This window comes from Phascolarctos cinereus, unplaced genomic scaffold, assembly GCF_003287225.1.
Source record: "Phascolarctos cinereus isolate Bilbo 61053 unplaced genomic scaffold, phaCin_HiC Scaffold_5;HRSCAF=322, whole genome shotgun sequence".
Lineage (NCBI taxonomy): Eukaryota > Metazoa > Chordata > Mammalia > Diprotodontia > Phascolarctidae > Phascolarctos > Phascolarctos cinereus.
This window is the reverse complement of record NW_027555958.1, coordinates 466,718,061-466,743,528: the sequence shown is the minus strand read 5'-3', so window position 1 is coordinate 466,743,528 and position 25,468 is coordinate 466,718,061. Positions and strand designations below refer to the sequence as shown.

At 40.9% G+C, this 25,468-nt stretch overlaps 1 protein-coding gene across 1 annotated transcript in view; it reads right to left on the bottom strand.

The window, feature by feature from the left end:
• Positions 1–24,098, bottom strand: part of LEPR (leptin receptor) — an 81,368-nt gene extending 57,270 nt beyond the window's left edge. The window contains exons 1-3 of the mRNA XM_020993167.2: positions 23,705–24,098; positions 10,304–10,377; positions 2,850–3,179 (exon numbers count right to left, since the gene is read on the bottom strand). Of these exons, the coding sequence (XP_020848826.1) occupies positions 2,850–3,179; positions 10,304–10,346 (373 nt within the window). The 5' untranslated portion in view covers positions 10,347–10,377; positions 23,705–24,098. The remainder of the gene's footprint in view (positions 1–2,849; positions 3,180–10,303; positions 10,378–23,704) is intronic.
• Positions 24,099–25,468: the final 1,370 nt, after the last annotated feature.

The window sequence follows — 25,468 nt, the reverse complement described above, 5'->3', positions numbered from 1 at the left end:
GGTCACATAGCCAGTAAGCTAGAAGCAGAACTTGAACTCAGGTCTTCTTTATTCTGAGATGAGTTTTCTATCCATTATACCCATGGTTCTGTAGTCCAGGAAGGCCTGGAGTTCCCTGAGACCTTTCAAGAGTATCTGATGTGTCAAAACTATTTTCATAATCACACTAAAATGTTCTAATTGCTAATATAATAAACATGGATATATATAACCTAGGGGTGTGCTGGTAAATATTAAACTGGCTCGAATAAAAATGTACGGGCATCCCAGCTTTTAGTTTAATCAATGTTATTATCATTTTATCCATCTCTTTCTTAAGTCTAGATGGTCAATAAAACAATAAATCAAGCCCTGATTTGTAATGCTTGCCAATTTCCAAGATGCAAATGATCACACTAGAAAATTTAACAATCAGCTCTTATGAGCTGGTTTGAGCTGACTCCAGCATACCCCGTCCTAATTTTTTTAGAAAGCTTTTTGGGGTCTTCAATTTTGGGGGAGCTAGGCAATGGGGTTAAGTGACTTGCCCAAGGTCTCACAGTTAGTAAGTGTTATGTGTCTAAGTCCAGATTTGATCTCAGGTCTTCCTGACTCTAAGGCCAGAGCTCTATCCACTGTGCCATCTAGCTGCCCCCTTCAATATTTTTTAAGAATGTGAAGGGGTCCTGAGACCAAAAACTTTGAGAACTGCTGCTCTCCACCATGCTACTAGATTACGTATAAGATATCTAGGATGAACAGAAATCCTTGAGCTGATGGTAGATTCCCTGATCAAAAAGCTGTCACTAAGGAAATTCTTTGATAGTAATCTTAAGAGGGAAAAGTTTTAGCCATCCTGAAAATACTCTTACAGGATTATCATGTATTTATATTCATTCTCACCTGACACATAGTAGGTGCTTAATAAATGTTTATTGATTGATTCTGTTACCTCTTGCACCCATCATAGTTACATATGTTTCTAAAGAATAAATTATTTGGGGAGCACCCTGTGTATCCACATCAGTCCTTTTAGATGGCTCTTCTCTTTCTCCTTAAACAAAAATCATTTTTCTTTTTGTCTTCAGAATTTCATTCTTGAGAGTCTCCCCTATCTATCCTCAGCTGTCTGCTCCTATGGAATCCTATTCACTCCTTAGAAGCCTTTGAAATCTGTTCCCCCAAAATCTGGGGTACATGGAAGCCCATGCCCAGATTTCAGCTCCCTACCACAAACTATAACCTCCTCTTAACTTTCTAATCATTTCCACCCCCCCCCAGAAGCCAGTTCCTTTTTTGTTAGGGAGAGTGAAACCTGGAATAGAATTTGTCCTTATTGGTTCTCATATCTTATAAAAGATGAAATTGTCATTAAAGCAACTCAGAAAATTATTAGCTTTTCTGCTTTAGGAAGAGAGAGCCCTCCAGCAGACATGCAGACAACTAAAGCCCCCATCACTCTGGGAAATCTGGGCTGGAATCACCAGGCTGGGAATCTGTTTCCTGAACTTCTCAACTGTGTCCTCTTTCTGCCCACTTGGTCTATAGCAGACTCTGATGACAAAATCACTTCTATTCCTGCCTCAGTTGGTCTTTACCCAAATATAATATGTCCTCACCTCAAATTTCTGGATTTTTTCACAAGTATATCATCTTAACAGACAATACTACACCACGTCCACTTTCATTTGTGTTGTTCCCTGTGGATAGCTAGTTAGTTCAGTAGATAGGATACTTGACTTGGAACTCAAGAAGACCTGAGTTCAAATCCTGCCCTAGACAGTCACTAGGTAAAGTCACTTAAACTCTCTCAGCCTCAGTTTTCTCATCTGTAAATGGGGATAATAAAAGCACCAACCTCACAAGGTTGTGAGGATCAAATAGGATAAACTATGTAAAGGACTTGTAAATCTTAAGTGCCATATAAATGTTAGCTTTCATAATTATTATTTTTATAGAGCTATAGTCCAGTCACGCTGCTCCCATCCTGTCAAGTCTCTGGGGGTCAAATTTGTCTCTCTGTGTTCATATTATTTTAGGGGAGAGGAAGAGAAAGAGACAGAGAGAGAAGAAGGGGAGAGAGAGAGAGAGAGAGAGAGAGGAAAAGAAAAGAGAGAGAGAATGACATTCCTAACAATTAGAACTTTGTAAAAATGGATGGGATGAAATGTGCAGTGGCTTCGCCCTCCTTGGATGCTTTCAGTAAAGGCTCCTCACTAGATACATTTGGAGGTTTTATTCTTTTTCAAATATAAGTTGGAGAAGATGGCCACTGAAGCCTTTTCCAACTCTAAAATTCTACTATTCTGTGAGCCCGAGAGCTGAAGTCACAATGCCTGGGTTTCAATTCTACCAATAACATTTACTACTTATAATACCATTGGCAAGTCACTTCCATATCTTTGAGCTTCTGTTGCCTCATGCATAAAATGAGAATAACAAATATTTGCACAACCTAATCCACAGAGTTGTATTAAACAATTTTGTAAATATACATAAGAGCTACAAGTATTGTTATTATCTGTAGTTTTATTAACTAAAATTTTAAAAATAACTTTCTATTCTAAGAAGAATCTACCCTGGTTTTAATTAAATTAAATGGCTCATTTTGTAAAGGAATAGAAATAAAGGGGGAAAATGGCCCCTTATTTTATCCTTCTACTTAATAAAACAATTGCTGGTGCTGGCAATTTGATACTATGAATATAAACCTAATTTTCTTTTATTCATACAAAAATTTTGATGAAGGGAACTTTTTTCTATCTCCCCTCATTCATATTTACTGGACGGTAAGCTGTTCATCAAATAAAAACAACTGTCAAAATGTCAAAAAAAAACTTGTCAAATTTTTTTAAATTTTAAAAATCTACCTCTTTGTTGCAATGGTTGGGAGAATATCAATGGAGAAACAAATGCCTTCCTTTCTATACTGTTTGAACACATGGAGGGATTTTTATCATGTTCACTCCAAAGGCAACAGTAGAAACTTTCTTTGGATGCAAATTCTGAAGCTTGTGAATCACGAGAATTAAAGGTAGTGTCAGCAGTTTGATCATCTCCACTAAAGACAGAAATGTTCTTGGAGAATCCAGAAGGCCAATGGAAGTCAGCTGTCTTGTTTGGTGGCAAACAGGAAAGCATGAAAGTCCATGGGGGGATTTGATATGCCATGTCATATGCAATTATCATTCGGATAAAATCTGTGAAGACAGAAAAAAGGCACAGTACAAAGCAGTAAAGCACTTTGGCTATGAAGCCAGTAGAAATTCGATAACAGTAGGAAGTTCAAGAATGATTCTTAAAACTTTCCAAAGTTCCAGCCAAGAGCTTGACTTTTTACTAAGCATTGTACACACTTAAGGTACCATCCTCGATCTACCCAAATCCACCAATGGATCCATGATCTTATCAATGTAGATATTCCTTCTAATGCCTCATCAATGCCTGCCCCTCCTAAATAACTTTTGTCTGTGGTTGTCCCATAAAATCACCACAACAGATCTCTCCAACATACTCCATGAAGCTTCATCACAGTGCGGAATTCTCAAAAGCTATACCAAATGGAGAACAAACCCTGAAAGTTTTCTACCATGCTAGAAAGACCTCAGGTATGATTCCAGCAAAAAGGCTCTTTGTTCTCTGGCAATTAAGACAGACATCTTTGGTAACTTTGAGACAGAAGTTTCAATTGAATTTATTGGTTCCCTCTTCATTGTCCTCAAATACATCTAGATCCTTGCCATCCTTAAAAGAGCCTATCATTTCTACAAACTTTCATACTATATTTCTTCTCCCTTTCTCAGCCATCTCCTAAAAAAAAGTCTTTCTATACTCCTTATCTTCACTTCCTTTTCTCTCATTCACTTCTTGATCCTTTATCCTCTGGTTCAATTGAAACTACTCTCCCCTAAGTTACCAATGATCTCTTAGGGTACATTGACTAAAATTAGGAGGGTGGGGTAAATAGATAAGGGAGGGACTTTCAGAGGTGAGAGTAAAATAAGGAATAAGAGGGTAGGGGGGAGAAGATAAAGTAAGGGGGATAAGGTAAAAAGGGAGGCTGAGGAGGAAAATAATAAAAATAAGATGGTGGGAAATTCACAAGTAACAATTACAACTTTGAATGTGAATGGGATGAATTCACTCATAAAATGGAAATGGATTACAGAATGGATTAAAAATCAGAATCCAACAATATGTTGTTTACAAGAAATACATTTAAAAATGAGAGATACACACAGAGTTAAAATGGAGGATTGCAGTAGAATTTATTATGCTTTAGCTGATGCAGAAAAAAAAAGGTGCTGGTAGCAATAAAATTATCTTAGCAATATCAGCTCTTAAACTATATTATAAGGCAATAATTATCCAAACTATCTGATACTGGCTAAGAAATAGAAAAGTAAATCAATGGAAAAGACTAGGCATACAATTTACAGCAGCACATAAACATAATAACCTTGTATTTGACAAGTATAAAGACTTTTGGGATAAGAATTCATTATTTGGTTAAAATTGTTGAGAAAACTAGAAAACAGTAAGCCAGAAACTGGGAATGGATCAATATCTCACACCATTTACCAAGATAAGTGGATATATGACCTAGATATAAAAAGAGATTTTACAAGAAAATTAGAAGAACATGGAACATATTGTTTATCAGACTTATGGATAGGTGAACAATTTATGAATAAATAAGAAATAGAGAGCAAAATCAGGTGTAAAATAGATAATTTCAGCTACATTAAAAAGGTTTTGTACAAGTAAAATAAACATAGCCAAGATTAAAAGGAAAGCAGAAAATTGATGGGGGGGGAGTTTTATAGATAGTTTGTTAGATAAATGTCTCATATATAAGATATATAAAGAATTTTGTCAAATATATAAGCATACAAGTCATTCCCCAATTGATAAATGGTCAAAGGGTATGAACAGTCAGTTCTCCAATGAAGAAATCAAAACAATTTATAGTCATATAAAAATGTTCTAAGTCATGATCGATTAGAAAAATGCAGATCAAAATGACTTTGAGATATCATTTTATACCTACTAGGTTGGCTAAAATGATAGAAGGGGAAAGTGATAAATGTTAGAGAGGATGTGGAAAAATTGGGATGCTAACTCATTGTTGGTGGAATTATGAAATGATGCAACCATTTTGGAGAGCAATCTAGAATTATACCCAAAGAGTTATTAAACTACCTATACCCTTTGACCCAGCAATACTACTATTTGGTCTATTTCCAAAGATGACTGAGGAAAAAAGGAAAAGAATCTATATGTTCTAAAATGTTTATAACAGCTCTCTTTGTGGTGGCTAAGAACTAGAAGTTGCAGGGATGGATGCTCATCAATTGGGGAATGGCTGAACAAGTTGTGTTATATGATTGATGGAATACTAGTGTACTATAAGAAATGATGAGCTCAATTAATTTAGAAAAACATGGAAAAACATGAATGAAATAATGAAGAATGAAATGAACAGAATGCTGTATACAGTGACAACAATATTGTTTTAGAAACAACTTTGAGCAAATAAGTTATTTTGTTATTTATAAGTACCCAAATTAGCTATAAAGGACATATGAACAAAAATGCCACCTGCATACAGAGAAAGAACCGATAAACAAATGTACGTATAGAATAATTATACATACATACATACATATGTGATGTATATGTGTGTGTATATATGTGTGTGTGTATACCTATTTGGGTCTAATAATAGCCATCTCTAGGGTGGTGGGGGAGGAAAGAAAAAAAGAAATTTACCTGATAATTTTGTCGTATATTTGAAAGGAATAGCAAGTTGTGCATAGCAGATTTTCAGTTTCATGTACAATCATCTCCTTTTTTGTACTATTTTATGGAAATGTGTGTTTTATTCCATAAATTAAAAAGAAAAGAAGAGAAACTACTCTCCTCTAAGTTATCAATGATATTAATTGCCAAATCTTTTCTCAGTGCTCATCATCCTTAACCTCTGTTTGCCTCTCCTTCTCTTATGTTTTTATAACACTGCTGTCTCCTGGTTCTCCTCCTACCTGTCTGGCCATTCCTTCTTAGCCTCCTTTGCAAGATGATCACCTATATCACCTCCATTAATTGTGGGAATGCCCCATCATTCTTTCCTGAACCCAGTTCTCTTTTCCCTCTATGTTATCTCCCATATCAGCTCCAGGAATTCAATGATCAGCTCAACATAGATGACTTCCAGATCCATATGACCATCCTTAGTCTCTCTCTGGCATCACCAGCTACCTACTGAATTTGTCAAACTAGATGTTTTATGGGCATCTCAAACTCAACATTTCCAAAATGGAAATCACTGATCTATCCCCCCCGGAACCCACACTTCTTCTGAACCTCTCTATTACTGTGGAGTTCACCACCATCCTTCTAGTCAGAGTGGTGTTATTGACTTCTCATTGTTCACCCTACATATTCAATATGTATGGGTATGAGTAAAATAAATTTAATACAACAAACAGTAAGTACTGACTGTGTGCCAGGCACTGTGTTAAGTGTTGAGAAAAAGAAAGATAGTTCCTGCCCTCAAGGAGCTTTCAATCTACCAGGGGAAGACAGTACACAAAAGTGAGAAAAGGTGGGGTGCCAGAGAGTACTTGGCTTCAGGGCATGATGATGATGGCAGAGCAGCTGATAACAAATGGAGAGAGAGCTGTCTGGGATTTTTCGCCTCCTACAAGGGGAGGAGTGGTAGCTGAGGGCACTGACGAGGTGTAAGCACCAAAGTTGAAGCAATCTCCCGAATGAGGAGCTTCTTGGTGATGCGCTTCTGTGGGTGCAAGAGAAGCTGATGATGGTGGTGGAGTCAAGAGCAAGCAAAGCAGCTGGTGGCTAATGGATGACCAAACAGCAATCTCTGAATGGGCATGTCCAACCTTGGAATCAGCCTTGTGAGGTCATAAGGTCCCAAGATCCTGAGTCCCTTAGCTGAAGCTACCTGATGGCTTAGAGAGCTTATGAATCAGAGGAGACACCATCAAAAGGGAACTGATGAACTTCTGGGCAGGTCTGCCAGAAGACGTGGACCTGAAGGGATCATTTAGACCAGGGGTGGGGAATCTGTGGCCTCGAGGCCATGTGTGGCTCTCTAGGTACTCAGATGTGGCCCTTTGACTGAATCCAAGTTACACATAACAAATTCTAAGGGGACGTGAAGACCTAGAGGACCACATGTGGTCTCAAGGCCACAGATTCCCCACCCCTGGTTTAGACCTTGCAGAGCTGAACCACGATGTAAAATGCCTGTTGGGCAGTCTCACAAACTGCATCATGTCTTAATGTTTTAAGCACCAGCTTCTTGAAAGAGTATAATAATAGTGCTAAATTACTGTATTCTATTTTGTCTTCATTAATGTCACTTGGAGGCCCTGTGTGTGGTAAGTGTTTTTAGTGTGTGGAGAAAATAAACAGCTGACCTCTACCTAACCTACTCTGGACACTGAGAATCTTTCTACTTCTGTCCAAACATCTGCCTAAATTAAAGGAGGATGAGAAAATGAACCTCCCTCATTAAAGTCCAAGCTCCCTTAGGACACAGTCTGATCACTGCATGAGTGGGTCCAAAGTCGAGGAGAGCTTAGTGAAGAAAGGGAAAACATTTTTACAAATCATTAAAAAAAAGAACCTTTGGGTAATTAGCTCTGCATCATCCTGTCTTATTTCTACATAGGAAAAAAAGAGAATTGAAAAAGAGCCCAATGAATTTGAAATACTAGAAATGAGGAAAAATTCCACTAATACAAAAAAAAAACAATATAATTCATTAAAAGCACATTAGCAAGTTAATGGCATATGACAAATTCAACGTATTAAATCTGAATGGACAAACAGTTATTTTAGGCCTTTTATTAAAGGCAAAATCCTACCATGATCCTCTTTCTGGCATGTTCATTTTTTCCAACAAATGCTTTTTAAATCAGTTGCTATCTGAAAAGTAATCACGTAGTTTAATTTTTTTTCGTGTTTAACAAAACAAAGAATATGTAGCATGACTCATTGACTGTAATAAGTTTTTCAACCCGAATAGAAAGATGCAATCAGTTGGAATGAGCCATAACCTCATATCCTTGACAAAGAAACTAGGATAAAAAGTATAATGAAGCAATGAAGAGATCGGCTCTACAATAGACAGTGACTTCTTTGTCAGCTGAATGGAAAGAAGGTCCAACACTGTCATCTCACATTCCTCAGTAAATGCTGCTTTATTCCACAAGTGGAATTGGTTTTGGTCAGTGTAATTGGACACAATTAGAGCTCAGCAGTTTTCTGTCTAAAGGCTGGCTCTTTTTAAATATTCTAGGTAGCCAAGGACTTGCTCAGGCCCAGAGATCTCAACCGAAGAGTATTTCAATATGGAGACTACAAAGTCAACTAGAACTAGTTCACCTTCTTGCAGGGGGCCCTTCATGAACTTCTGACCTGCCAGCAGCTCTCCCTAACTACTTCCTCCTCCTCCTCTTCCTCCTCTTTCTCCTTTTTTTTCCTTATTCATTTTTACTTTTTTTCTTCATTTTTTATTCGCAAGAAGCTGAGACAGTTTACTTCTGTCCTGCATAGTTTTCATTTCGATTTCTTGAAATACAGATCTGAAAAGACAGACTTTTGAAAGTCCACTGTGTTTTAATCTGAGCCACTTGACTCCACCTTAAAACCCAAATCAAACTGACTTTCGTTGAACAGCCAATAACAGTCCCATCTCAAGTCTCTGCGGCTTATTGTCCAGGTTTTTGATGGCTTAGAATGAGTAAATAGCAATTGTTTCTGTTCTGGCCAGAATTTCTGAGGGTCTCCCCCTCTCAGACTGATAACTTTGTGATGGCAAATTGAGCCATCTTTAGGTTTCATTCTTACCCAGCCCTCAAATGTTGAATGGGCATGGTCTTAGACAAACTGAGACCTGGGAAAGATCTTAATTTAGAAAGGCACAGGTCACCGATTGCATCCTGGGCCATCGCCAGCCATCTTGATCTTTGTCTCCCACTGAACTTCGATGACACTGAAAGAGAGGGTGAAGCTAAGGACTTTGAGCAGCTCTGCCCCACTCATATGAAATTCACATACAAGTCAAGACATCACTGGTCGTCTTTGAGAATAAAGGACAAATGAGAACAAATATGTCAATTACTTGAAGACAACCCTAAGTCTTCTCTTCCTCAGTCCATCCGCTCCTAGGGGCTACAACTAATCCTGGCATGGCGTGGTTTTGAGTACATTACCATCATGACTGCCCTCCTGTGGATGAATTCCTGATTGATAAGAAACATTGCTCTATCTAGCCAGCCACTCTTATCTCAGACCCAATGATGGTCTTTCATCCTGACCATTTTTTTCATCTACTCCTGCATGCCCAATCCTGCCCAATCACTCTCTTCCAAACACACACACACACACACACACACACACATACACACACACAACACACACACATATACTGTCTACCTCTTGCTCTGAGAAATTTAATCAAATTAATGCTCCCATTGCTTCTGGAAAACTTATATCTAAGAACTGTCCTGTTGATCCATTTGCCAACCCAACAACTTGCCTATAATGTGTTATCTCCAATTCTCCCTCGCTACCATTCACTTATAGGTGTTATCTCCACTTATTAGAATGTAAACTCTTTGACAGCAGGAGGTGTCTAACCTTTATATTTGTATCCCCAGTGCCAGGCACATAGATATCACCTTATAAGTGCTTTGTTCATTCATTCCAGTGTGTCAATAACCTTCATTAATTAAGTGGCTAAAACAGGATTGTTGGCTGATCCTCAGATTTTTCCTTAATGTGGACACATTTAAATTTGCAGAATTCAATAACATTCTAATTGGGGTGAGAAGACATGAAAGACTGTAATTTTCAGTTGTAAATCCTCCAGTTTCACATGTCACAATGAAAAACAGAGCGGGTGGGCAAAATACATATCATTCCACACACATGGGCTATCTAAAAGTATAAAGTCAATATTTTAAATACATTCTACAATTGATCTGATCCCTAAACTAAAATCTCTAGATTCAAAAGAATGACACAATATTATTTTTTTTTTAAATAAGACGTGATCCTGACCAAGCCACAATTTTTCTGTGGTCATAAAGAATGGAATATCCTCTTTTCTTCAGACATATATCTTCCCTCTCTTTTAGATTTTACATATCCTGACATACATGAACATTAAGGGGAGATGTTATTTATAACTGCTGAATCTTCACAAAAAAAGATTTATAGTTAGATTTTTTTGAGGCAAAATCTGTCATAAAGTATGGGGCTTCATAACGATTCAAAAAAAAAAACTTACCCCACTGGAGCAGTGCCACAAATAATTTTTGAAAGCCCATCATGTTTTAAGATGTGGAACTGGAAAAAATTAATCTGAAATGGAAAAAAGGGGGAGTATTACACTCAGAGATTTATGGGAAAAAAAGCAAAGAGATGAGTTTATTACTAATGTAGTTTTAGCTCCCATAGAAAAGTCCCCTATGTAACGTGCAATTACTGGCTGTCACCAATCTATTCCACTGCTCATCCTACCTTTTACAATTTTAAACATTCACATAATCAACAGTGTTCTGAGATCTTGTATGTCAAAGCAAACCAAAGTGGATTTCATAGAAGAGTGACTATTTTTAACTAAATAGAAATACTCACCGTTTTAATTAACTATTGAACAGTCAATCTCACACCATGAATGATATTGGGAGATCTCCAGCCCTCACACACAATTGGTCACCTCCCCAGCTCATTTCCTGTCTCTGATTTTTCTTATAGCACTGCTGGTAAAATGACAATGCACATGTTCATTTCCAAAACAAGGGACACATTTTAACTTGTGGTTTTAGGAACTCATGGCCCCTTTGCATGAGGAAAAGAGAGGGCTAGATTCTTAATAGTGGAAAATAAGTTAAATAACTCCCACAAACCCTGAGGCACCAGAGTACAGAAAACAGTGCAGCTAGCTTTGGGAGTGCTGGACCCATGGATTCTACTCAATGAGAAACACCTTGCTGACAAGGGGATCCATGAAAGCATTGATCATACATACAAATACAGACACACTTTTGTTCAAGAGAGTTTGCGTAAATGTGCAGTAATAAAAACAAATATATTACTATTTACAGACCTTGGCTATGACCAGCATCACCACCAAAGTCTCCTCAAAGCTTCAAAAGCTTTGCCTCAAAGCTTGGTGGTTGACTTTTTTTCCCTTGCCTGAAAACTCAGTCCCAAACCATTCATTTCATTCCAGGTACTGATTAGTCTCTTTAACATCTTAATGTTCCTCCTCAAGATTAGACTTTTTCTTCTTTATCTTCTTTTCAGTAATGACAGGAAATGGTCTTTGAGCTTCTCCCAATGTTTTTTAGAGTTACCATTATGAACCATGGGATTTGCTCATAAAATTGTCCTGGTAAAAAAGAAATACATTCTCATCCAACCCCTTCATTTAACAGGGAAGAAAACTGAGGTCCAGAGAGTATTAGCAGCCCGTCCAAGGTCACATAATAAAGGATAGAACTGGAACTAAAACTGAGGTCTCTGGGTTCTCCATCCAAAGCTCTTTGCACTAGACTGCACCTGCTCATCTTTACAAGGAAATCCAGGCACAATCCATAATCTATTACTCATTTCTGACCCAAGTCCTTCACTTCCTCTTACCTTTCCTTTTTGGAGAGGCATAAATACTGATTCATGCTGGAAACTCCATGGAGGTTATCAACCCTTATCATTACTATTGGAATATGAATTTTTCCTTTGAGGTCATCTCTCCCTAAAGGATGCATGGTAAATAGCAAAGCTTCCCTGAGACATTAAAACTTCCTTTCTGTACTGAACAAACATTTGTCCACCTAAAGCTAAGGCCTGGGAAGGAGCTCAAAAGCAAACAGTATCAGAAAACCAGGTATGGAACAGGCCTAGAATGGCATGTACAAAGGTCACAGAATCCCAGCAGCTGAGCATTGGAAGGGACCTTGGAGGACATCTCAGCCGAACCTCTACCTGACCAAGAGCCCCATGCTGGAAGATAGTAGAGGCTTGACTCCTGAGAAAAATGAGTCTAAGTCCAAATGAAATAAGGCTTATGATGAGTAACGATCTTTCAAGAAAAACAGAAAGTCTGCCCTCTGCACCGATGTCCGAACTCACCCCTGGGAAGCATAGAGAAAATCTGATAAATGTCACCTTGTGAGATGATACCCACTAGCTAGTTTCTCTTCTGCAGGTAAGGCTGGTTAGAACTGCAGTTGTCAAACTTTTTGGTCTCAGGACCATTTAAGTTCTTTAAAATGACTGAGGATTAAAAATGATTGAGGCAGCTAAGTAGAGAAGTGGAGAAAACCCTGGCTCTATAGTCAGGAAGACGTAAATTCAAATCCAGTCTAGACAATTACTAGTTGTATGACCCTAGGCAAGTGACTTAACCTCTGTTTGCCTCAGTTTCCTTATCTGTAAAATGGGAATAATAATAGCACCTACCTTTCAAGGTTGTTGTGAAGATTAGATGAGAGTATTTGTGAGATGCTTAGCTCAGTGCCTGGCACATAATAGGCACCATATAAATGTTGTTGTTGTTGTTGCTATGTCCAGGGTTTGCTGGCACCCAGCTGGTAGAAGCATGCAAAAGCCAATTGTTAAATTTTTAGTGTAAGAATTTACTCCTCAGAACACAAATTGGTTTCTTGGGGTTTTGTTGGCTGGCTGGCTGTCTGGACTAAAGAACATGATGGAGAAAATGTTCATGTAGACCAAACTGAAATCTGTGTTAGGCGTGCTTTTTTTTTTTGGAGAGTTGGTTGTTGAACATTTATTGGCACACAGTGAGATCTCCCTATCAATACTTACTGGAGTAGAAATTAAAATGTCTTAATTTTATTATGAAATAATTTAATTACAAAAATAGTGTGGGCATTATAGACCCCCTGAAAGGGGCCAAGGACCCACACACACACACCATGGGTCTCTAGACATAGTAGAAAACTGTCTGATTCTGCTTGGTCTCAAAATGCAAGCTGTTTGAGAGCAAGGCAACAGCAGCTAACCCACTCCTGGGCATACAGATGATGCTTAGATGAGCACTAGCTTCATTTGCTTTTGTCCCACGTTGGATCTGCTCTATCAAGAACAAACACCTTTGGCAAACGACTCCTCCCTGCTTTGTGCCTTTCCTAATATTATGAGGTAGGTGGGGGGCACGCTGCATAAAAATTTCGGCTTGAAATCAGAAAGGCTTGAATTCAAATCCAGCCTCAGACACTTTCAAGCTGTGTGACCTGGGCAAATCACTTACTTCAATTTCTTTATCTGTAAGAGGGGGATAATCAGAGCACCTACCTCCCAAGGTTGTTGTGAGGATAAAATATCACATTTGTAAAGTGCTTTTAAATAAATACTCAATATTACAAGTCTACCACTTTCTCTGCTACTCTGTCTTTCGAGGAGTCTTGTTTAATTTTGATATATGTTATAGGAGATCCCCTTTTGCAGGAGAGAATTGAAGTGGCATTTTGGCCTACCAAGTCTGGTTTTTAATAGTTTACAAACAATAACAATGCATTTAGAGGTCACCTACTGTGTGCCAGGTACTGCACCAAGAGATTTTTACAATTATAACTCATTTGATCCTCACAACAACCTGATAAGTAGGTAATATTATTATCCCCATTGTATAGATAAGGAAACTGAGGCAGACAGAGGCTGAATGACTTGCCTAGGATCACAGAGCTAGTATTTATCTGAGGCCAGATCTGAACTCAGGTCTTCCTGACCCCAGGCTCAGTGCTCCATTTCCCAAGAGTATGGCTTCAATGAAATGTATGTACCAAATACCAGCTGGAAATAAACAATGCCGTTTTGATATCCATGGGACAAGCAGCGTGGTAGGTGGCAACCCTGCCACCGCCGCAGTCAGAAGCCCCAGGTTCGATCCTGCCTCTATTACTTCTTACTTGGATGATGGTGGGTAAGTCCCTTCACCTTCTTGGGTCTCAGTTTCCCCATCTGTAAAAGAAGGAGTTGAGTTGGAGGGCTTCCAAAGTCCCTTCAAGCTCTAAATCTATGGGCCTGTGATGCAAGGTAATAGAGGAGCTCATTTGGTGCGTCAATTAGGGACAACTGGTTCCACTGATTCCAAAGTATTACCAGGAATCAGGAAAAATGACTGGCAAAGGAAAACATGCGTAACAGCCTGACAATTCCATTGCTGTAAAGAATGGACCCAATGGGCCCCATCTGCCACAGAGCTTTGTTTTCCCTTGCACTGGAGCAAAATCCTTTTGTCTTCCAGCTAACAAGTAACAGAGCAAATCTTTTGCTTGGACACTGTTCCATTCTAAATGCTAATCTTATGTCCTTCATCTGCCTTTTTCCCTAGATGATTTCATAGGCTATGAGTTCAGCAGAACATGTCACAGGGTCTGTCGTTTCTAGCGCATTCCAGTTTCACTTCTTCTCCTAGATGAGGATGCAAACTGGATGGCCTTATCACTCCTGAGTACTGGAAGGAAGGAAATGAGCTTTTATTAAAATAGCATCTACTAATTGGCAGGCACTGTGCCAAACACTTTATAAAGATGGCCTTATTTGGTCCTCACACCAATCCCTGGAGATATGTGCTGTCATTATCCCCATTTTATAGATGAGGGAATTGAGACAAACTTCAGTGACTCACCAAGGGTCATGTAGGCTAGTTAATGTCTGAGGTCAGATTTGAACTCATGAAGACAAGCCTTCTTGACTTTGGGAGCTGTGCTCCATCCGCTGCCCCACCAAGCTTGGCATAAAGCATGGGTGGCACCTGATGTGATCCCTGACCTAAGGCGCTGACGTTGCTGGTTCCATAAAGGTAAATGAGCCTGAATCTCCCAGGTACTGTCACTGATGCCATGGTCATAGCTTCATCCTGAAGCCCAGAATCTCATGGCTGGAAGGAATCTCAAGGCCACCTAGTCCAACCAGGACCTATATGAGAATCTCCCTACCAGTATGCCTGACAAGTGGTCAGCCAGCCTTTTCCTGAGGCCCTCCCTCCAGGGAAGGAGAATCCCTTCCCTAGTGAGGTATCCCCTCTCCAAGCTAACCTCCACAGTGATGCTGGGAGCAATCTTTCGCATGTCCTTCCATTATGATTATGGGACTCCTCTCCTTAAAACTCTTCTGTGGTTTCCCATGGACTACTGAAGAAAATACAGATTTCTGATCCTTCATATTTGGGCTCAGGCTACTCATTCCCATTCATCGCACAGCAAAAGAGCCAAAGTGACCAGTCACACAAGTAACCTTCCTAATATATTTCCACTCAGTGGACTAGGTCATTCCTCTGCCCCCAAAACCTTCAGTGCCCCCCAGCTCCTATCGAAAAAAAGAAAAAATTCTGATCCTGGCATTCAAGGCCCTCCACACTATGGCTTCATCCTGCCTCACTAGCCTTGTTTCTTGCTACTCCTTTTCAAATGCTTTACACTGTGAGGGGAAACAGAAGGGGAGGAAGTTACAGAAAAGTTTTCATTAAGAAATGTATTCTATTATTTTTATTAGAGAAATGTACTTATTAAGCACCTACTATGTGTCAGGCATTGTGCAAAGCACTTTACAGATATTATGTCAGCTGACCCTCACAATAATCCTTTGAGGGAGGCGTAATTATATCAGCACTGAACCCTGAGGTCCCAGGTGCCCATTTCAGAACTCAGATGACTTTATCTGAATGAAGGTTGGTTGAGAGGCAGTTGGGGTGGGGGGCATGAAAAGAGCATGGATTGATTATAGAGCTCTTGTGGGGAACAAAATGGAATAGAATTGCATGGTAGAGTGAAAAGAGTGTAAAGAGTCCTGCCTCAGATATCAGAGGTCCTAAGCTCAAAGCCTACCTCGGAAGCTTGCTACCTATGCGAGCCCGGGCCCTTGACCTGCTCAGACCTCCCTTCCACGAGCTATAAAAGAAAGCACTGGACGCGGTAACTTCGGTGCTTCCCTCCAGTCCTAGGTCTCTGAACTGTTCCCTGGGCTGGACTAATTCAGTTAGCATGCTACCATCTGAAGGGAGATGATTCCTTCTTTTATTGTCCATTTCATTTGCTGAAAACTGGCCAGTACAGTCCAGAAATTCTTGCTATTGCTCATGGAAATCTAATTGCTCAATTAGCACATTTTAAAGATTCTTGGTTTCCTTGGGCTTAGTCACCAAACAACAGCTGCCAGCTGATATAAAATGAGAATATGATTCTGGGAACAGCTACTGTATCCTCCCTACACACACACACACACACACACACACACACACACACACACAGATATTGGGTAACAGCTTTCCCTAAACATGAGTTCACATTTTTAAAGCATATTAGAATAGCATTATGCAGACTGATAAATACAGCAGTAGCAACAACAAAATCCAAAGGTTTTCTTTCACTGGGTATTGGGAATTCTACAGCTCTAAACCTAGAGGAAAAGATGGCATGGTGTGAAGCATGAGAAAACTCTACAGAATAAGAAGAAGGGGTTGGAATTGGCAGTCCCAGGCCCTGGGCTCAGGGGATCAGAATCTCAGCTTTGGAAGGGAGCTCAGTGGCTAACTCTAACCTCTACCTGAAAAAGACCCAGCCCCATAAGTTGCCATCTGGCCTCCGCCCACAGATGTCTGAGGACAGGATCTCACTGACTTTTGAGGCAACTCATTCTACTCTGATACAGCTCTAGTGGTTGGGAAGATTTTCCTAACACCAAGCCTCAGTTTGCCTTTTTGTAACTTCTATCCTTTGCCCCAGGTTCAGCCTTCTGTGGCCAAACAGAACATGTCTAACACTTCTTCCAAGTGATAGCCCTTCAAAAAAAAGACAGCTCTTGGGTCTTATCTGAGTCTTCTTTTCACCTCACTAAATATTCCCAGTTATGCCCAACCAATCTTCTTTGGTGTGTACTGAAGACCATTCACCCTTGTTACCTGGTTACCCTTGTTCTCCAACTTATCCGTGCCATTATTAAACTGTGGCACTGCAAACTTAATACAACACTCTAGATGTAGTCCAACCAGGCAGAGCATGGAGAGAGCATCTATCTCCCCTAATTTCTGGCAGTTCTGCCTCTCTCAATGCAGCCCAAGGTCACATTAACTTTCCTGGCTCCCCTAACACACAGCCAACACACAACTTAGTTGATCTCGTAGCCTCCTAAAACCCCCAGATCTCTTAGAGGCAAGGTGCTATGTAGCCATGTCTCCCCCATCTTGTGCCTGTGACATTGGGTTGTTCTGAACCCTAGAGGAAGGCTTTACTCACTGAATGTCATCTTATTTGATCCATACACCTGCTGATTGTGTAACCTTCAGCAAGACACCTGACCTCTCCAACCCCCAGTCTTCTCATTTGTAAAGTGAGACTATGATTCTGGGAACAACTATTGCAAACTCCCTACACACACACACACACACACACACACACACACACACACACTGATATTTACTGTACTGATATTTACACTACCAATGTCACAGAGTGAAGACAGTACTTTGTAAACCCTGAAGGACTATATAAATGTGAGCTACAGATATGCGTAAAGAGCTCTGCTAACCTCAAAAAGCTATATAAACACTAGCTAGCTAGCTAGCTATGAAAAACTTCTAAGACCATTCCCAACTTCAAGAATTATGAACTGATTCTTAACAAAACACCTCTTCCATTTACTGGCTGTGTAACCTTGGGCAAGTCACTTCTATCTGAGCCTCAGGTTTGGTTTTTTTTTCCATTTATAAAACTAAGGGAGTAGATCGGATGGCATCTAATTCCTCTTAGTTCTAGACTTACAGTTCTATGAACTATTGTAACATATTTAGGACCGATGAAAGAAACTTTTCTAGCAATTAGGACTACCCAAAAGTACAACACATTTGTCTTGTGAGGAAGAGGGTTCACTCCCATAAGAGCTGTGGCAGAGACTATGAGCTCCACTGCTCAAATATATAGAAAGGGATTCTTGTTCAGGTGTGAGTTGGAGTAGATGGAATCTAAGTTCCCTGTTGCTTCTGAGAATCTATGATTGTAGAAACTCACAGAAGGACATCTCTTCAATGAAACATGATAACCTCTGACATCCCATTTCTAGAAATGGTAATTTACAAAAAAGGCAGCTAAGTGTAGTGGAATGGATTGTCTATCTGGAAAGAGGACCAGTGTCCAGACAAAGGTTTCAGTGCTTCTTCATCACTACTTGACTCTTAGCAAGTCTTTTGGCTTCTCATCTCTAAAAAATGAGAAGGTGGGGGCAGCTAGGTGGCACAGTGGATAGAGTACCGGTCCTAGAGTCAGGAGGACTTGAGTTCAAATCCAACCTCAGACATTTGACATTTACTAGCTATGTGACCTTGGGCAAGTCACTTAACTCAACTGCCTCACCAAAAAAAAGAGAAGAGAAAGTTGTTCCAGATAACCTCTGAGGCCACTCTCCTGCTTCAAATCCATAATCCTATTAACTTCTCTCCTGCCCCCACTTATTTACTCCTCTAGGATATTTCCTGATTCTCTGTCTTCAGTTTTGCCCATCAATATTGCCTTAATGGCTGTTAGACAAGATAAAACATCTCAGATAACCTTGTCTCATCCTTTTTTTAGCCCAAATATAACTGTGGTTCAGAATTCCCCACTTATATTTTCTTCATCTACATACTTCCTTGACTGAATAACCTTTGTCTCTAGCACTCCATTCCAAGACATATTGCTTCAATTATTTTCCTCCTAATTCCTTCTCTTGGATGGGGTACTTGTATTTGCTCGCCTTTCATGGGCTTCACCTGTAAATTGTTTAACTTGGTACTCTTAGTGGTGTTCTGATAAAGTAAGACATCCAAAAGACATCAATCCTCTCTTCTCCTTATGGTATTTAAACACTGATAAATCTACTTTGTCTTTTATTCTGTACAGATTTGATTTCCTATTTTAGGCTTATTTTGCTTGGTGAATTTGTGTATCAATTACTCCCTTCTTTTCTCTCAATAGTCTGAACTGAGCAAGACTATCCTTCTATTACAAGCAATGAAAGAGGAGACTGGAGTATGATATTATGAAAAGTAAAGGGAATTGGTTTGCAGCTATCTTGCCAAACTAAGTTTAACTATAAATTTTAAAAGATAGATTTTTCAAAATTCTAAATTCTAAAAGAAAGTAACAAGAAATCTCTGCTCCTGATAATCCTTGAGAAAGGCAACATAGTCATTCTGCCCAAAGAACATCTGCAAATTTTGGCATTTCCACTCCCTACTATTTAAAAAAAAAAAAGAAAGAAGGAAAAGATGGAGCTGAGGTTCTGCCATGACTGCATGTTAACAAGCATTTATTAAGTGCCTACTATGTGCCAGTCTCTGGACTAAGTACTGAGGATACTAAGAGGGGCAAATATAGCCCCTGCCCTCAAGGAGCTTACAGTCTAATGGGGAAGACAGCAGACAAGTAACTATGTACAAAGAAGCTATTGACAGGATGAATCAGGGGCAGTCTCAGAGGGAAGGCAGCATTAATCGCTATCATTTATACAGCACTTTAAGATTTGTGGCTTTAAGGGAGACTAGGAATGGCTTTTTGCAGGAGATAAAATTTTAAGAGACTTGCAGAAAGCCAGAGAAGCTGGCAGAGGAAAAGAATTCCAGACATGGGACACAATCCTTCAGGCCACCATACTGTGGAATGAATACCTTCAGTTTAATATCCCTGACCTATTGAGAGACTGTACTGAAAAGCAAACTAGTGCCATTTTTAGCTATACCCTATTCAAGTCCTGGCTCTGACACTTGCTAGAAGTGGCACCCTGGGCAGTTAGCATGGCCCAGGAGAAAGAGTGCTGGCCCAGGAGTCAAAGAACCTGTGAACCAATGAAATATCTTTAAAACTCATTTTGAAATCATAAAATGAAAGACCCCAAGCAAAATTAGTTGAGGAAGGATGTATGCTCCTCCAGTAGAATATAAGCTTCCTGAGAGCAAGGCGTAGTCTTTTTCCTTCTTCTCTTTGTATGGCCAGCATCTTGCAATCAAGCAATCAAGCAATAAACATTTATTAGGCACCTACTGTGTGACAGGCACTGTGCTAAATGCTGGGGACACAAAAAGAAGCAAAAGACAAAGAAGAGTTTATAATCCAACATGCAAGTCACTTAATAATAAAGGCTTAGTTGTTTTTTTTTTAAATTTAAGTGCAAGATATAAAAAGATTATTTCCCCTCTCTCTTCAGATTACCACACTTTCTTGAAACCAGCCCCAAAACCTATACACAGGAAAAGATTGTTTTAAGGAGACTTCCCTGCTGTCCCTTTCCTGCCCTGCTCACTCTTTCCAAGCCCACAAGATGGGGTGCAGTGTGTGGAATAGAGGGCTAAGGCAAAAAGCTGCTATTTCTTCCCCAGAGACCTAACATGACTATCAAATGACCCTCTCAATTCCAAACTCATAGGCATAGATGACGACTGCATTTTAAATAACTTTGAAACTAATAATAGAGGAAAAGAAAAAAAAAGACATTACTAGTAGTCACAAAAGTGAGTTAATCTAATTCTTACATTCTCTTGATAAACAGAAAATCATAATGATCTTCAAATTCAAATACAAATAGAAAACAAGAGTTAACACAAGTTCAATCCTTTGCACAGCTGCCTAGTTGGTCAGTTTTTTTGGGGGGGTGTTTGAGGGGGAGAGGGAGATAGTTTGTGGGTCGGACATGTTATATTTGGGGAAGGAGACAGAATCTGGCCAACTTCCAATTTCTGGAGGGTTGGATATGTTATATTTGGGGAAGGAGGGAGAATCTGGCCAGCTGCCAATTTCTGGTTTATCTATTTGGTTAATCTCTGTTGTTTTCTGGGATTATTTCCAGGACAACTAAATATGCAGCTGTCTGCCAGCGAACTTAATTTCAGGCAGCTCCGACATGGTCTGAAACTGCTTCCTCAGCATTCGACACACAACTTTACCTTAAAAAGTAACAGAGTATTCAAGAACAACAGTGACTTGGAAATGTTTGGCTTCTTTTCCTCCAAAAGAAGCTCTTTTTTTTGCTATAGTGAATGAGAAAATGTACTGTGTTCCATCTGCATCGTTTTAGCTGCAAAATCACAGGAGAACATTTTGTGACTTCAGCAATTGAGAAGTGTTGGTCCTTAAAGTTTAGAGGGAAATGCAACTTTAAATCAAATTGTACATCCTCTGGACCATGATCCAGGGACTCTGACAGATTGATTGGATACAGTGAGTTATGATTTAAGGGAAGGCTTCCCCTGTCCAAAGTGATAGGCTAGACCTTAAACCAGGCAGCCTTTGACTTTGAAAAACACTTACCTGCCAAAAGCAACAATAACATGGTGTGGTGTTTGAATTGTTCAGTCTCAAAAAAAAAACCCTCAAAGGACTACCTGCTCACCCTTCAACCTTCCCAAAGAAAAGACTAAGGCAGTGCTTGAAAGAGAGCATGGACAGTAAACAGGACATCAGAGGCAGCAGGCTGTCTCGGAAAGGCCCTTGGAGGTGGAGTGAGAGGACTCGCTCTTAGCCCAGTTCTTATTTCCTACCTCATTGCCAAATAGAAGCCTCTGGAGCAAATGGAAGAATCACACAGTTAGAACCCAGTAGCCCAAACAGTCCAGTGCAAACCTGCCCAAGAACCGTCTGCAGAACTGGGCAACAAATGATCAGCCAGCCTTTATTAAAGCCCTCCACCTAGATCTTGGGACAGCTCTCAGTGCTAGAAAGTGTTGATGTACTGTCCTAACTTTGACTCTTTGTAACTTCTACTCATACTTCCTGGAACTCACCTCCCGGCCAAGGAGAACCCATTTAATTCCTTTTCCATGTGAGCTAGGAAGACTTAGGTTCAAATCCTGCATCAGATACTTACTAGCAATGTCACCCTAAGCAAGTCACTTAATCCTGTTTGCCTCAGTTTCCTCATCTGTAAAATGAATTGTAGAAGGAAACGGCAGACCACTCCAGTATCTTTACCAAGAAAACCCCGAACGGAGTTATGAAAAGGTGAAAACAATGGGAAACTGACTGAACAACAACAACAGAGCCATTGTGTCCCCCATCCAAATTTCTTATCCAGGTTAAACATACCTAGTTCCTTCCATTTATCTTCTCTTGGCTTCCATTTCCTCATTTATAAAAATGAAGATGATTTCTAAAGTCCCTTCTAACCTGCCATGCTCTTTCACATCAATGTGTAAATGCTTTACTTTCCTATCATTACCTGGAAAATCCTGAGACAATACGGTGTGGTAGAGTACTGAACTTGGATTCAGACATTTAGCTGTGTGACCCTGGGCAAGCCATTAACTCTCTGTTCTTGCTTCTTCATCTCCATATTGAGGGAATTGGCCTCAACGCCCTCTTCCAGATTATAATTGATGATCACATGGACAGCTGCCAAAGCTATCTCTGATGGATTTTTTAAGTGTTTCAGGGAATGCAATCATATACTCTCAATATAGACTCTGAGTTTCAGAGCTGAGAGAGATGTTGGAGATCATCTAATCCAATGTGTATATGAGCAGCAAGAGGGGAATTGGAAAGAAGGTCCCAGGCAGGCAGAATTGACCTCCTTCGAAACCACTCAAACAACATTCTTTGCAAGCTCAAGATAGCCACACTTTTCCCCAACATTTCTAAAGGAAAAAAAAAAAACCCAGGAAGCAGGTATACAGACAGTGAGGCAAACTAGAATTAAAAAATTATATTGTCATCTTTGGGATAAAAAACAATGTTCTAGTTTTTCCATGCTTCTCCTCAAGAAATGTACCTTGCTTTGTTTTCTGTTGAGGGAGTGGGGAGGGAGAAGGGAGAGGAGTAGAAGCATTTTGAGTTTTGTTATGCTTTAAAGAATTAGTGAAGCTCTTAGCAAGCAAGCAATATGGTTCCTTTGGTAGCCTTGGACAATTAAATGTGAGGGCTTCCCCCCCCCATTTTGTCTTTGCATCACTTTGGATTTATCCCTACTGTCTTGTACATAGGTGCTCCTACAAAGTTTGTTGAATTAAATACAATTCCCAAGTCCAAGGTGGCCCTTGTTAAAAAAAGTATAGCCCAACAATCTGGGAAACAAGATAGGGACAAGGGAATCCTAACTCACCTTCTTCTGTAGCTTGGCTTGGGTCCTTCCCCAATAAGACAAGCTTCTTATCCAGCCTGTTTCCTCGGAAGTCTGTAGGCAGGAGGCCAGCAGGTCCCACCCTAGACTCTGATTGCTGTGAGAGTTTGGGGACTCCAAGGGGAGTCGAACCACAGCTGCAGCTGGAGTCCCAGGCCCAGGAGGAGACTTCCAGATGTTCTCAGAACATACAACCTCCACACTAGAAGCTTCCCCTCAATCCTCTCCTCTCCAAATTAAGGTCATAAAGGAGTACACCTGAGAACTCAGGCAGCTGCCCAGGACACACACTCAGGCACACATACCCCCCCACGCAGACACACAATGTGTATCCACCACACGCTAAGCACGCACAGACTCTACACATTCACACAATCCACGTGCTAGACACCAAACATAAACACTTACACACACTACAGGGCTACAAGGAAGCAGATACACACACGCGCGCACACACACACACACACACACATCCCACTACATGGGGTCACACCTGCCCCCCTTAGTCAGCACTCCAACATGACCCTATCCCTGGAAATTGAGAGTTGCACAATAGAGGAGGAGAAAAAGGGTCTGATCTTACCTGGCATCCAAGGCAGCCCAGCCTCCGGTCGGGTCAAGAGCACGCCAAGGGCTGCCGCAGCGGCAGTAGTGACCCTGGGGAAATACACGGAGCCTGGAACTCTTGGCTGGGTCAGGCTGGAAGCATCCCTGACTGAGTGAGTACGCCCTGGCCAAACTCCCTGGCAAGGTGCAGCGGGAACTCTCTGGAGAGCAGGGGAGGGACTGGCAGGGAGGCCAGAGGAGAGGAGGGGACGGGACTGCTGGGGAGAGGCGGCGACTGCAGAAGGGGAGGGAAGGAAACGGAAGGCAGGGGAGGGATGGAAAAGCGATCCCACTCTTTGGACGCACGTGCCGGCCCCTTCACCGCTTCTCCTTGTCCGTGGCCCGCCAGGGGCTGGAATCTGAGAACAGCTCGGCTCCGGCTTTGGCAGCTAGAGACTTGGGGAGCCGGAGGAGGGACGCCCCCGCCGACTTCCCAACTGTCTGCGGCTGGGCAACGGGGTCGGGAGGCACGGTGTGTGAGTGGCCCGGCTGGGCGTGTCACTTGGAGAAGTGCCCCAGTAGTGAGGCACAAATAGCTGGACCCAGGAGCAGGGCGATGAAGAAAAGAGGTTGGGATGGGAGGAGCAGAAGGTAACTGCGCCCACCTCTGCAGCGTGGAGAAACCTAGGCAGAGTCCTGCCTCAGAAGATGCAAATGGGGGGCCCTAGCGGGACAGATGTCCAGCCCTTCTTCCACCTGGGTCCAGCTCTCCCTCTGCCCCCGTGGCCCAAATGGACATGGGAAATTCTGGAGTAAAATAGTAGCGATAACACTAATAACAATTATAGTAATAATAATAGGAGGTGAGTAAAGTAAAATGGTAGCAATAACACTAATGATAGTAAGAGACGGTGAGACAGAAAGGAAGGAAAGAAAGGAGGGAGGGAGGGAGGAGGAAGGAAGGAAGGAAGGAAGGAAGGAAGGAAGGAAGGAAGGAAGGAAGGAAGGAAGGGAAAGTAGAAGGAAGGAAAGGAGGGAGGGAGGGAAGAAGACAAGTTTTTATTAAGCTCTTGCTTGATTCCAGGCACTATGCTAAATAATCTGCAAATATTATTGGGAGACTTCCAATTACTCATCCTGGGGATGAGTTCCCTCACTGAATTCACTGGATAATTTTCATCTCTTCACTGTATACCCTGGTTGATGGGTCTCTTCAGCACAGGAGAGTCTGACCCAGGTAATGGCTTGCTAGGTATCCAAATGCCACTGTAGGGAGGTGAGAGGGATGAGTTATTCATTGACACAGTAAGAGCAGTACCTTATTCTTGATCTGACTGGGCCTCTGGAAAAACTCTGTTGTCATAGGAGCACCAGATGTTGATCTCTGCAGAATTTTGGTACAATTGACCACCTTCTCTCCTCCTGGTTATTCTGTGTGTATATACGTGTGTGTCTGTGTGTGTGTGTGTGTGTGTGTGTGTGTGTGTGTGTGTGTCTGTCTGTCTGTCTGTCTGTCTGTCTGTCTATCTGTCTCTGTCTCTCTCTCTTTCCATGACACTCCTCTGTCCAGGTATTCCCTCTTCCCAACTGACTGCAACTTCTCAATTTCCTTTTCTGGTTCACAGTCCATATCATACCTCCTTACTTTGGGTGTTCTCCAGGGCTCTATCCCGGGCCCTCTCTCATCTTGCTCTATACTCTTTCCCTTGATAACCTTACAGCTCTCATGAGAATAATTATTCTTTTTATGCAGATAACACACTCACCATGTTCAAAAGAGAACTCAGCATCTTCCCTCCCT